Below are 15247 nucleotides of genomic sequence, written 5' to 3' on the forward strand. Positions count from 1 at the left end.
CTGGCAAATTATTATTTTCACTCCCCAACACATTCATTATAATTTATTTGGTAAAGATAAATCGTTATCATTAATATGATGGGGTGACCCAATATTTTGAGCCTTGCAAAAATGTTTCCCTCATTTGTGAACTACTTATATCATGAACTTCTTAACTTATACTTGATTGGTTTGACTTTTGTGGTCACTATAATTGCAAATTGTACACTACTTTATGAACAACACAACACATTCTCATTAAGTGGGTAGTTGTTGCCACAAAGTCACGAGCAACATATAAAGGTTTGCACATACAAAATCATCAGTCCATTACCATAACAATTTGATATCATTCACCAGTTGTCTCAGAAGGATACTATAAAATAAATACCATAACATTCTCCCGTTTTATTCTAAATGAAGGAAAAATTCACCACCAAAATGTTTTGAGTACAACTCAGACTCTTCCACGAAGCTAGCTAGCTCTCATTTCCCATGAATTTCTCCACAAGTGTTTCAAAAGAAAACCTGCTAAAATTGAAGTATAACACAGTGTTATTGCAATAGACTAGGCATGATTTTTTACAACCAAGAGTATTTCCAACTAAAATATTCTATATTTGAAGTACTAGTTTCATTTAAGAAATAAAAATAAGGGTGAAGTTTCATACCGATGAAGTAATCACATGAAGAAGTTCTTCCCACTCATTTTCATTTCCATTTTCATTATTTGATCCATCAACTCCAATCTCTGTCAGCTGTGACTCGTTATTAGATACTTCAACCAAGGATTCTAATCCATTTTCAGCGTTGGAGCATCTAACTCCAACTCCAATTGCTCTGGATTGTGACTCATTGAAGATTTGAGTAATAGATTCCAATTCAAACAACTTCAACCCTGATTCTGAGGCATACACTGGGAAGACCCCACACTCTTTGATTGTAACTTTTTCATTTTGACCGTAATTAAATTCAAACTTAAAAGGTATTTCACTAAGATGGTCACATGTTTCAACAAACAAAAATGCCACGTGATCTGAGATTAAAGATGTGTGTCGTAAAAAGCCTTCGTCCATTCTCACTTGTTTGCTATCTTGATGGATAGTGTTGGGAAAAACGGGTAATTTTCCCACTAAAACAAAACCCTAACAGAGCTACCCGACAAATAATATTGAATAAATAAAGCGGAATAATAAAAGAGATAAAGAGGAAAGAACACACCCGAAAATTGTTAACGGAGTTCGGCCTGTTTAGCCTAATCTCCGAGCACAGCAAAAACAGCTCACTTTTATTACTATGAGAGAAGATATTACAAATTGGGATATATAACAGTGAAGGAGGGGATGTTAATATATAACCCTCAAACCTCCTTCCCAAACAATGAACCCACCGATGTGGGACTTGGGATTAAGCCAAAATCAACAAATCTCCACCTTGGCTTAATTTCAAGTCTCACCTAAAACAAATCTTCTCAAAACATAACAAAAACAAACTTTACAGTGCTTCAAATTTGCGCCTCCGGACGCCAACTTCAAATGTGCAAGATATTAACCAAGTCTAAACAGTGTTCAAACTTGGTCCTTGTAACCACCTTGGTGAGCATATCTGCAGGATTCTCCGTAGTGTGAATCTTCTGGAGAACAATCTCCTCTTCTTCGAGAATCTCACGTACAAAGTGATAGCGAACATCAATGTGCTTCGTCCGTGCATGAAAGACTTGATTCTTTGCTAAATGAATAGCACTCTGACTGTCAGAATATAACTCAAGTTGTTTCTGACCAACTCCCAAGTCTTTAAGCAACCCATGAAGCCAAATTGCTTCCTTCACAGCCTCTGTAATCGCCATATACTCTGCCTCTGTCGTAGACAAAGCCACCGTAGACTGCAAGGTAGACTTCCAACTAACTGGCGCTTTTGCTAAAGTGAACAAATAACCAGTAGTAGACCGTCGCTTATCCAAATCACCTGCATAATCAGAATCACAATATCCAACTATGCATTGACCAAGTGATTCATCTTGCTCAAATGTCAATCCAACATCTAAGGTATTTTGGAGGTACCGTAGAATCCATCTCACAGCTTGCCAATGACCCTTGCCCGGATCATGCATGTACCTACTAACAACACTCACAGCCTGTGAAATATCTGGTCTTGTACACACCATTGCATACATCAAGCTTCCAACTGCATTTGCATATGGGACTTTCGCCATGTATTCTCGTTCTTCATTAGTCGTCGGAGATAAACAGCTACTCAATTTCAAATGAGGAGCAAGTGGGGTACTTACAGGTTTTGTATCTTCGTGTATACCAAAACGTTGTAGTACCTTCTGCAAATACTGCTTCTGTGACAGCCAAAGTTTTCCCCTCTCTCTGTCCCTGTTTATCTCCATGCCGAGAATCTTCTTGGCTTCCCCCAAATCCTTCATCTCGAACTCTTTACTCAACTGAGCCTTTAACCTGTCAATCTCAACTTGGCTCTTTGCTGCAATCAGCATATCATCAACATATAAGAGTAAGTAAATGTAGGAACCATCTTCAAGTCTGCGCAAATACACACAGTGATCATATTTGCTTCTCTTGTACTTCTGATCCTTCATGAACTTATCAAATCGTTTGTACCACTGTCTCGGAGATTGTTTCAGTCCATACAACGATTTGCTAAGTTTACAAACCCAATCTTCTTTACCATCAACCTTGTATCCTTCTGGTTGAGTCATATAGATTTCCTCCTCCAAATCACCGTGTAGGAACGCGGTCTTTACATCAAGTTGAGCAAGCTCCAAATTCAACTGTGCTACCAAGGCCAACAAAATTCGAATGGAGGAATGTTTTACAACTGGAGAAAATACCTCATTATAATCAATTCCCTCCCTCTGAGCAAAGCCTTTAGCAACCAACCTTGCCTTGTAGCGAACATCTTCTTTATTAGGAAATCCTTCTTTCTTTGCAAATACCCATTTGCACCCAATTGCCTTTTTACCTTTTGGTAATTGTGCCAGCTTCCACGTCTTGTTCTTATTCAAAGATTGCATCTCCTCTTTCATCGCACCTGCCCAATTACCACTCTCTGAACTCAAAATGGCTTCTGGGTAAGTGGATGGAATGTCATCAACAACTGGAAGTGCATAGGCAACCATATCCATGAAACGAGCAGGCTTCTGAATATCTCGTCTCTGTCTTCTAACTGCAATTGGCACTGATTGCTGTTGAGATTCTTGGGTAGGAACCTCTTCCTCATCTGACTCTTCTTCTGCCATAGGAGAGTCACTTGTGGTATTTCGTGTTGGGATCACCACTGTCGGCTCAAACTCCACCTGCTTCCGGGCACACTCCACCTGTTGCGGAGTACTATCAGCTCCTTCTGGATTTACCTTCTTTAACATGGCAGATTCATCAAAGGTAACATCCCTGCTGATAATCGTCTTCTTTGCCTCTAGACACCACAAACGGTATCCCTTCACTCCAGGACTAAAGCCCATGAAAAGAGCTTTCTTTGCCCGTGGATCCAACTTTGATTCAATCACATGATAATATGCAATAGAACCAAAAACATGCAAAGAATCATAATCAGTTGCAGGTTTTCCAGACCATACCTCTAACGGGGTTTTGCCATCTATAGCAGATGATGGCAAACGATTGACGAGATGTTGAACGTATGTCACAGCCTCAGCCCAAAACTCTCTGCCTAACTCAGCATTAGACAACATACAACGAACTTTCTCCACAAGTGTATTGTTCATACGCTCCGAAACCCCATTCTGTTGTGGTGTTTTTCTAACAGTGAAGTGCCGAACTATGCCACAATCTTGGCATACCTTCAGGAACGGATCACTCTTGTATTCTCCTCCATTATCTGTTCGGAGAACCTTAATCTTCCTTCCTGTCTGGTTTTCAACTTGAGCTTTCCACTTAAGGAAAATTCCAAGCACATCATTTTTGTTCTTCATAGTAAACACCCAAACTCTTCTGGAAAAATCATCAACAAAAGTGACAAAATAATGCCTACCTCCGATTGACGGAGTCTTGGCAGGTCCCCACACATCTGAATGCACATAATCCAGAATACCCTTGGTATTGTGAATTGCAGTGCCAAACTTCACTCTTCGTTGTTTTCCCAGAACACAATGCTCACAAAATTCAAGTTTGCAAGCCTTCGTACCTTTCAACAATCCTTGCTTGGTAAGAATTTGCAAGGATTTCTCTCCAGCATGTCCCAACCTCATATGCCACAACTTCGTTGCCTCAGCATCCTTCTTAGTGCTAGAAGTTGTTGCCGCTACTGTCCCCACCACTGTACTACCTTGGTAGTAATACAAATTGTTCTTCCTCACGCCTTTCAACATCACCAGTGCTCCTGAAGTTGCTTTAAGAATTCCATCTCGCATCGTCACAACTAGGCCTTTAGATTCTAAAGCCCCCAATGAGATGAGATTCTTCTTCAACTTTGGCACGTACCGTACATCCCGCAAAATTCTGGTGGATCCATCGTGATTCCGCAACTTGATTGAACCTATCCCGACTGTCTTACATGGATTATCATTACCCATGTAAACAACCCCGCCATCGAGTTCTTGAAAATCAAAGAACCATTCCCGAATGGGACACATATGATAGGTACAACCTGAATCCAATATCCACTCATCTGGATGCAATGATGCTGAAAGCGAGACAATCAACACATCACTTTTGCTTTCTGCAACATTTGCATCTTGCAGAGCCTTCCCTTCTTGATCCGAATTTGCCATTACAGACTCACAATATAATATTCAATATTACAAATAATTTCAAACAACCCAAGGCGAACCTTCGGCTCTGATACCACTTGTTGGGAAAAACGGGTAATTTTCCCACTAAAACAAAACCCTAACAGAGCTACCCGACAAATAATATTGAATAAATAAAGCGGAATAATAAAAGAGATAAAGAGGAAAGAACACACCCGAAAATTGTTAACGGAGTTCGGCCTGTTTAGCCTAATCTCCGAGCACAGCAAAAACAGCTCACTTTTATTACTATGAGAGAAGATATTACAAATTGGGATATATAACAGTGAAGGAGGGGATGTTAATATATAACCCTCAAACCTCCTTCCCAAACAATGAACCCACCGATGTGGGACTTGGGATTAAGCCAAAATCAACAGATAGAACACGAAAAATGTCCCTCTACTGATCCCTCAGAAACAATGACACAACAGATGAAACCACACAATTCAGGTAGTGAGAGATAAGGAATAGTTATTGAACTATCTACAGTATGAAATCCGCATTGATTCATCATGATATGGTCTCCAGGGAAAACGACACATCCACCCTCAAATTGCTTAGGATAATATTGCTTGGATAAGCAGGGCGTGCAACTCTGCAACATGTGTTCAAAAACAAGTGATTGACTGAAGACTGTCTCCAAAGAAGTGGAGTTATAGGCTGTCAAAATATTCAAGGATGATGGAAGCTCTGATAGAGACACCAGTTTCCTGCAATCATCTAACTTCAATAGTGTCATCATTGAAAGGTTTTTTATGCTTTCAGGCAAACTCTCCACAATAGTTCCACTTAAGTCTAAAGTTTTTAAACAGAACAAGTGGCCAATGACTTTGGGGAGTGATTGTAAGAATGATAGATTGTGTTGAGTGCAGTCAAAATTGTCTGGCGCTGTAATCAATCCCGGTTCCGAAACATTCGGTAACATGCCAAAATTGCTGCAACCCTTTAGCCAAAGTTGAGTAAGTTTCCTATTAAATTGAATTGATGATGGCAATGCACATATAGCAGTATAAGATAAGTCCAAAACCGTCATTTCATGTGATGTCACTGAGAACTCCTTGAGAGATGAACAACCTTCGAGGTGCAACCTCTGCAGATATTTTGAATGAAGATTCAGGTTTTCAATCTCTGTACAGCCACTCAAATACAAGATTGTAAGCTTAGGGAGAGATGCTATGGAAGGGTGGAGCTTACGCAAGCTTTCACAACCAGAGAGATGAATTGTATTAAGTTTTTCGGCCTTAGATAAGTCAGGAATTTCAACCAGATCCCCAGAGGCATCAAGGTAAATTATCTCCAAGTTCACAAGGTTCTGTAACAAAATGCATCACGTTGTTCAGAAATCGTTAAATTCATAATCACTAGCTTTGACTAAAACATAAACCTAAACAAATTGGAGAAAAATTTAGTAGTATATACCTGAACACCATCCCAAAGCTTTTTAAGCTTGCTACCATACATGTGAAGCTCAACAAGATCTTCTGCATGAAAGTTAGACGGCAAAGACTCATGACAAAATCCATCCCAATAAAAGTACCTTAATTTATCAGAAAGTGACTCCAGACCACTAGGAAGGTACACATGAAATCGGGTTGACCAGAATGAACAATGTATGTTAAGAAATCTCAAGTTAACCATCTTTGTGAAGCAATTAGAGCTCAAATTTAGATCCCTGTTTAGATTACACGTATCTAAAGTTATGCATTCAATAACTTCAGTTCCCTGTGAAACAAAATTTAGAATAGTAGAATTATCATACTAGCTACATCCTAAAATGAAAAGAAAAAGAAACAATTATGAATCTAGCAATTATACCAAGTTATGTTTCAATACTTCATGCACTTCCTCCGGTCTCCACAATCGACTTCGCCTTCCAGGCTCTTTAATAGATTCTTGATCAACAATTTCTCGACCCATTTCTTGTATCAGGTCATGCATTTCTATACTGCAACCTGAAATTGTTACTAGAGCTTTATCTAAAAGAACTTCTATTCCAGATGCTGCAAAGAAATCACAAGCTTCCAATAGATTTGTGACCCAATCTCTATCTTTTCCTTTGAAGAAGCATGCAATATCTAGAAAGATGTCCTTTTGAGAACGATCTAAGCCATCATAACTTAACTTTAATACATTATTAATTTCCTTATTTGAGATCTTTTTGAGTTTTCTCAATTCACTTTCCCATGCCTCTTTACTTCTTCGACGTAAACTTGCACCTAGAACTTTCAAAGCCAATGGAATACCTTTGCAATAGGAAACTGCCCTTCTTGATAAATCTTCGTGTCCTTGCTTAGGTGTGTTTTCTTCAAAGGCAGTCAAACTGAAAAGTTCGAGAGACCGATGAAAACTCAATTTCTTCACCTCATATACCTCATCATTTGGTCTAAAAATTTGTTGGTCTCTGGTTGTAACAATGACTCTACTTCCTGGTCCCAACAAACCATAATCTTTAATAAGATGTTCTAATTGCTCAGATGTAGCCACATCATCCAATACAATGAAGACTTTTTTATGTCCAAGCCTATGCATGACAAACTGGGGTACTAAAAGGGGTGCATCAAAACAATGACTTTCATTACCTAACAACTCAGTATAAAGCTTTTTGTGTAAAGCTTCAAGTCCACCAGGCCTACTTGAATTTTCCGTTACATTTGTGAGGAAGCAACCACCTTCGAACTCAGGAGAAAGTTGTGCATACAAAGCAGTAGCAAGGGTGGTCTTTCCTATGCCACCCATGCCCCATATTCCAAGGATTCTAACTTCTCTTGACCCAATTCTTAGTAATGATTCAATTTGTTCATAATTTTCTTCAATTCCAACCAGCCCTTTAAGTTGATTTGGGTATCTAGCAGTCAGTTTTCGCAAAATGTCTCCAACAATGTCCATAAGGAGTTTAGATTCAGTCCTAGGCATATGCAAATGGGAAACAAAATGTAAATGATGTGTTGCAAGTCTAACCAAAATGTAAAACACAATTCTCCATAATGTCGAATCAATATGCTGAGAGTAGTCAAAAACCCAAAAAATAATAATAATTGGAGAATGGAATTTCAATGACTTCTAAAGCAAACTACCATGAAAGTTTTTATGGTAGAAAAGTGTGCTCGTGTGGTGTAAGCATAATAGTATTAGAAGTTAACAAGTACTCATACTGAACAATTAATGGATATAGAATCTAATTTGGCAACTGCAAATAAAACAAAACGTTATCTTATTTTTTTCTTTCCAAAAATTCTCCCTCTCAAATAATTTTATTTACCTGTTTCGAGAATCCCACCCAGATAAATTGGCTACTTCAGTGAGAGCAGCTCTCCATTTGTTGCACCTGAGGTCTTCCTGATGCTTTACAAAGGCTTGCTCATAGCTCCCACTCTGCTTCCTCACATGAGATGGGTCTATGTTGTAAAACACTGGAATCACAATTTATCCTTGGTTTTTCTGGCATTCAAGAATCTTGCTCAGTTCTTCTAGGCACCACTTTGAGGAAGCATAGTTCTCTGACATGATCACAATCGATACATGAGAATCTTCGATTGCTTTGATGAGTCCCTGTGAGATTTCATCTCCCTTCTCAAGCTGGTAGTCAATATAGGTTTCTACTTTTTTTTGCTTCAAAGCCTCATAAAGATGGCTGGTGAAGTTCATGCGAGTGTCCTCACCTCGAAAGCTTAGAAAAACATCATATTTTTTACAAGATGCCGTAGAAGAAGAGTTAGAGGAAGAAGCAACATCACTCATCATTGGTTGCTCAGCCATTATGAATTCCTAGTGTTGTACCTGCAATGATTATAACAACGCACTTGAATAAAATAAAAGGAGCTTTTACGTTTCAATCTGTTCTTGAGTCATGTCTTTAATATTATATCACTTGGAATGTATAAATATTCCTAACACATGGGATCAACAAGTTCAAAACTTCAAAGTTCTGCTCACTTACAAAAGAACAAATAGACATGTTTACCTATACGTGATTCTTCTCCGATGCTATGTTCTCAATTCTAATCTCCCAAGACTCAACAACATTTCTCACAAATTGCAATCTAACATCTTTGTGTTTGATCCTCTCGTGGTAAAGTTGATAATCAACTAGATGTATGTCATTTTGACTATCACAGTGAATAGTCACAGAATCCTAATAAGACCCATCTCTCTTATAATCCCCTTCAACCACAAATCCTCTTCACCCCTTATGTGAGAGTGATATACTCTATTTGGATAGTAGATAAAACTATCATTGATTGCAATTTGGATTTCCGACAATCTGTAGTTCCAAATCATATGAATACATTATTCCCAAAATGATACTTTTTGGTATCAACATTCCCTATTTAGTTTGCATTCATAAACCCTTCTATATCGCCTCCACTATGGGTAGACCATCTATACACCAGACCAAATGATTGATAAGTGTCATATTTCAGTAATATTTCATATTAAAATACAAGCATGGTTATTAATAAATAAAATAAGTATAATATAACCTCTAATTTATGAATTTAAACATTTTTTTATATTTTGTGATTATAATTTGAATAAAAATTATTTATTCCCAAATTTGGATTAATTTTATGATTCTAGAAAAAAATAGAGATGAAAAAGCAAAAAGAGAATAGACAAAGATAAAAAAGAAAAGTTGTATCGCTCAAGCACTCGCTCAAGCCAAGATGCTAGCATGTTTGCCTCACCCCCAAATGAACATCAACACAACCTTGTATAGTATCAAGATAGTCTACATCTTGATTCTCCATAATCCAAAGTCGTTCTTCCTAAACAACTTCTTGATGTCAAATTTGGTGGTCATGTTTTCAACTTCTTGACTTTCTTTTCCTTGTCCCACAAACGGTGTCAATTGTTGGGTTCACAACAATAACAAGCTAGAAACACAAAAGCAAGATTGAAAGAAAGCACTTTTATGTATGGGAAGATTCTATGCACAAAGACTTCTCACTAGATACAATGTGTAGACATATGTGCTCTATATATAAAACCTAAGAAACAGAATAACAAAAAACCTTTAATACAATCAAGCCTAAACAATTAATACATACATTAGACATGCATCATATAGTCTGTCCAGATTTAACACTACTAGGGACTTCCCTAGTAGCCAGTCTTCTAGGAACGATCATGGTTTAGAGTTAATCATTACTTGGAATCCCTAATGGTCCATTTCGGCATATCAGAAGCTAAGTAAACGATTTGATACAAAAAAAAAAAAGAGAGGCTAATAACATGATGGATATTACACTATATTAGGCACACTAAAGTCACAAAATTCAAACTTCAGATTCAGACAAAGAAAAAAACACAGCTAGAAGCCACTGATAGAAAACTATGCAGTATATTCAAGACACTGCAGCTGTTAAATTGACAGATCGTTTAAAACACTCTGAACATTGAATACAAATTGCTCTGAGTATCATATAGTACTTAAATGATATTGACGAATGCTATGAGTAACACTGTGGAAATTGAAAGCAAATATTCTCATCGAAAACAATAAGAAATTTAAATCAGCCATATTCCTTTAACTTGTATAATTTCTAACTGAAAATGGAGAGAAATACCTGACCAGAGATACAGTCCAACTTCTTGGAACAGAGAACAATGAATACAAATGCAGATTCTTCTCTTCAACGCAAGAGCTTCTGGGATTCCTGCACATAATAACTATGATCAGAGGAGAAGTTCATGTCATGTAAAAAGTCTTGGCTTAGCTTCTTTATCAGCAAGGGTCCCACATCCCCTAAACAAACGCGTTTTATGTTCACTTTTTGACCATGCAAAGCAAAGACGAAAAATGAATGTGAAGAGTTGGATGAATGCAAGTGTTGATGATTACGTCACTGTCATCAATAGTTGCAGAGATTAAAATAAATAGGAACAACACTGAGATTTTAAGATATATATAGAAAGAGAACAACACTGAGATTTTAAGTTGGAAACCAAGTTGCACTCCATCAATTCTCTGGCTGATGATGCAGAGCGAAAGCAGTTCACGGATCCACATGTCAGAAACTGGCTGCTTAAGGTCAAAGATGCTGTCCTTGATGCAGAGGATCTCTTACATGATATACAAAAACTCTCCAAAAGCCAAGTGGATACTGAATCTGAATCTCAAAGCTGTTCAGGCTGTACTTGCAAGGTACCCAATTTCGTTAAATCTTCTCCTATCAGTTCCCTTAACAAGGAAACTGAGTGTAGGATGGAACAAATCCTTGACGACTTAGAATTTGTCTCAAGCCAAAGGGGTGATCTAGGATTGAAAACAGCTAGCGGTGTTGGATATGGGTTGAGTAATGAACTGCCACAGAAATCACAAACAACGTCTTTGGTTGTTGGAACTGCTCTTTATGGCGGAGATCATGATCAATAACTGATGTTTAACTAGCTGACATCTCACATCCACGACCGTAACCAGCCATCAAGTCATCAATACTTTCTATAGTGGGAATGGGGGAGTGGGTAAACATGCATTCAATGACTCAAAGGTGGATGAGGCTAAATTTGTTGTCAAAGTCTGGATTTATCTGTCAGATGAATATGATGTTTTCAAGATATCAATAGCAAAGAAAAATTGACAGGAAAGCCTTCTTCTTTTGGATGACGTTTGGAACGAAAACCAACCTAAATGGGAGGAAGTGCGGAAGACCCTTGTTTTCGGGACCCAAGGGAGTAGGATTCTTGTCACCACACGTAGTAAGGAAGTTGCTTCTACCATGCGGTCAGAGGATCAGTCCCTTAAGCAATTACAGGAAGATCATTGCTGGAAGTTGTTTGCTAAACATGCATTCCGAGATGATGATACTCAACCAAATCAAGAGTGTAGGGAGATTGGCATGAAGATTGTTAAAAAATGTAAAGGACTACCTCTTGCCTTGAAAACAATGGGAAGTTTGTTATACAACAAATCATCTGTTTCAGAATGGGAAACTGTGTTCCAAAGTCAAATATGGGAATTTTCATAAGAGTGTTATGATATTGTTCCAGCTTTAGCATTGAGCTATATTCCCCTTCCTTCCCACCAGAAGGCCTACTTTACCTATTGTGCCCAGTTCCCCAAGGATTATGAGTTTAAGAAGGAGCATTTGATGCATTTGTGGATGACTGAAAATCTCTTACACTGTCGTCAACATAGTAGGACTCCTGAAGAAGTTTGCCAACAATACTTAAACGATCTACTATCAAGGTCCTTCTTTCAACCATCAGGTGAAAACGAAGAAGTATTTGTCATGCATGACCTTCTACATGATTTGGAAAAATATGTTGGTGGGGACATGTATTTGAGGTTGGAAGTTGATCAAGAAAAACATATACAAAAAGCAACTCGTCATTTTTCAGTTGAACTTGGTCACTACCCATATTTTCATGGGTTTGGAACTTCATGCGATACGAAAAGATTATGCACATTTATTTCAACAAGTACGAGACAAAATGGTTTAGGCTATGGCTGGCAGTGCTATATGTCGATGCATGAATTGTTCTCCAAGTTTAAGTTCATACTATCTTATCTTTGTCTCATTGTTCTGACCTTCAAGAATTATCTGACTCTGTTGCCAATCTTGAGCATCTTCGTTCCTTAGACCTCTCCAACACTGCACTAAAAAGACTAACCGAAAAGATATGTTCACTCTTCCACTTGCAAATACTGAAGTTGAAAACTACTGTAGAGATTTGGAGGAGTTGCCTTCAAATTTGCATTTACTCACAAATTTGTGTCGGCTTGAATTTATAAAGACTAATATGAGATAGGTGCCACCGCATTTGGGAAAACTGAAGAATCTTAAAGTAGTAATGAATTCTATCAATTGGGGAGCTGCAGAATATTTAGAATTCCCTAGATGCATTAGAAGCATATTTGAACAATAAAACACACCTTGTGGCACTAAAGTTGCGATGGTGGATGAATCGAAACTCTACTGATTCAAAAAAGAAGACGAGGTAATTGAGAATCTGCAACCTTCCAAAAACTTAAAGAAGTTGTCAATCTTTAGGTATGGTGGGAAACAATTTCCAAATTGGTTACTAGGAAACTCACTGTGGAATATGGCGTCCTTAGAGTTGGAAGCATGTCAATCTTGCCAACGTTTACCTCCCCTTGGACTTTTTCCATTTCTGAAGGTTTTGAAGATTATAGGACTTAATGGGATATTGAGTATTGATGGTGATTTTCATGGGAGCAACTCTTCTTCATTTAAATCCCTTGAAACATTGTATTTCTCCGATATGAGTCAATGGGAAAAGTGGGAGTGCCAAGCTGTGACAGGTGTTTTTCCACATCTAGGAAGGCTTTCCTTAAGAAAATGTCCTAAGTTGAAAGGAGTGTTGCTAGAGCAAGTTGTTCCTTTGGAAACACTATACATTAGTAACTGCCAACAACTTGAGGCATTAGCTCCCAAGTCGGTAGATTTAGAGCTATGTGTGTGTGGAAAGCTGCAGTTGGAGTGGGCTACAATGAAAAGGCTCAAAGTGGCAGAAGCATCATTGCTGCAAATTGTTAGGTCCGACACTCTTGAAGACTTGCACATTGATTCACCCCTGGAGTCAATCAACGATGATTGTGTCTCTCTACTCACCTTTCAACTAGATTTTTTCCCAACACTCAGGACACTTCATCTTAGTGGGTTTGTTAATCTAGAGATGATTTCATAGAGTCTCATCCATCATCATCTAGAAAAGTTGACACTCAAGAATTGTTCTAAGTTAGAATCATTTCCTGGAAGCATGCATATGTTGCTTCCATCTCTCTAGTATCTATCCATACAAGACTGTCCAAGACTTGAGTCATTCTCTAATGGAGGTTTGCCATCAAATCTGGAGTATCTGATAATAGAAGACTGTCCAAGAGTGGGAAAAGATTGTTTATGGCTTTTCTATTTCATGACTTGTTTATGGACGTTTCTCCTCACCTGTTTGCAAACAACATATGAAAGCACCTGTGTAAAAATTTTCAACGCAATACGAACCTAGAATAAAATAGTTGAAAGTAGAGAAAAATTTCACAAGTTTTGTAGAGGATCGCCTTGGTTTGCACACAATTTCTGAAAAATTTTTCCGAAATAGTTTTTTCCTGAAATTCCAGGTAAAAATCTCGACTGAATTTGGGACAAAACGTGCCAAATTTCAAGTCCAAGGGATGAGTATTTGCCTGGGCAAAAAATCAAATAGTTTCACACACAAACAAACCTTCCTTTCAGTCCTGGCATTGATGAACAAAAAATTTATGCAAATCTAGTGGGACGAATTTGGGACTAAAATCTTAGCCAAAACTCAATAGACACAATGACGAATGTCTAGAAAAATTTCAGACCAAAATACCCAAGGAGTAAGGTGTAGTAAGTCCCAAGTCGAAAGCAAACAAAACTGGTTTTCCGAAAACAAATTGTCCTGGCTTTTCGTCCCCGTATCTTCTTTCCTTGATTTGTTTATGGACGTGCCTCTTTACCTGGGTGCAAAAAACATATGAAAGCACTTGTGTGAACCTTTTCAACTCAAGACGAACCGAGAATAAAATTGCATAAAGCAAAACAAAAATTCTAAAAAAATTCTCCCGAAATAGTTTTTTCCTGAAATTCCACGTAAGAATCTTGACTGAATTTGGGAGAAAACGCAACAAATTTCAAGTCAAATGGATGAGTATTCGCCTGGGAAAAAAATCCAAAAAGTTTCAGACACAAATGAACCTTCCTTTCAGCTCTGGCAGTGATGAAAAAAAAAATTATTTCAAATCTTGTGGGACGAATTTCGGGCTCAAATCTCAGCCAAATCGCAATAGACAAAATGCGAATGTCTGGTAACAACTTCATACTAAAATACCCAAGGAGTAAGGTGTAGCAAGTCCAAGACCGAGAGCGAAAAAAACTAGTTTTCCAAAAACAAAAGGTCTTGGTTTTTCTTCCCCGTATCTTCTTTTCGTGATTTGTTTATGGACGTAACTTCTTACGTGGGTCCAAACCACATATGAAAGCACTTGTGTGAACACTTTCTATGGAATACAGACCAAGAATAAAATTGGAGAAAGTAGGGCAAAATTTCATAAGTTTTGGTAGAGGATATAACCTTGGTTTGCACAAAATTTCTAAAAACTTCTCTCGAAATAAATTTTTCTTGAAATTCCACGTCAGAATCTCGACTGAATTTGGGACAAAGTGCGATAAATTTCAGTTCAAAGGAATGAGTATTTCACTGGGAAACAAATTAAGCAGTTTCCTACATAAATAAACCTTCCTTTCAGCTCTGTGAACAAAATTTTTATTGCAAATCATGTGGGAAGAATTAGGGGCTCAAATCTCATCCAAAACTCAATACACACAATGACGAATGTCTAATAAAAATTTCAGACCAAAATACCCAAAGAGTAAGGTGTAGTAACTCCCAGACTGAGAGCCAACAAACTGGTTTTCCAAAAACAAAACGTTTTGGCTTTTTTTTCCCCGTATCTTCCTTTCGTGATTTGTTTAGTGACCTATCTCCTTACCAGAGTGCAAACAACATATGAAA

At 37.9% G+C, this 15247-nt stretch overlaps 1 protein-coding gene and 1 pseudogene across 1 annotated transcript; one reads left to right on the forward strand and one right to left on the reverse strand.

The window, feature by feature from the left end:
- Window positions 1-221: 221 nt before the first annotated feature.
- Window positions 222-8518, reverse strand: LOC137818914 (disease resistance protein RUN1). The gene is given in 6 exon segments (XM_090297018.1): window positions 222-507; window positions 651-1072; window positions 5123-6070; window positions 6073-6469; window positions 6563-7652; window positions 8007-8518. Coding segments are annotated over 6 exon segments (3366 nt in total). The 5' UTR covers window positions 8504-8518; the 3' UTR covers window positions 222-495.
- Window positions 8519-10547: 2029 nt separating this feature from the next.
- On the forward strand, window positions 10548-13399 carry LOC150023374 (putative disease resistance RPP13-like protein 1; annotated as a pseudogene).
- The last annotated feature ends 1848 nt before the right edge of the window (window positions 13400-15247 follow it).

Source organism: Phaseolus vulgaris, chromosome 11, assembly GCF_051622355.1.
Source record: "Phaseolus vulgaris cultivar YP4 chromosome 11, ASM5162235v1, whole genome shotgun sequence".
Lineage (NCBI taxonomy): Eukaryota > Viridiplantae > Streptophyta > Magnoliopsida > Fabales > Fabaceae > Phaseolus > Phaseolus vulgaris.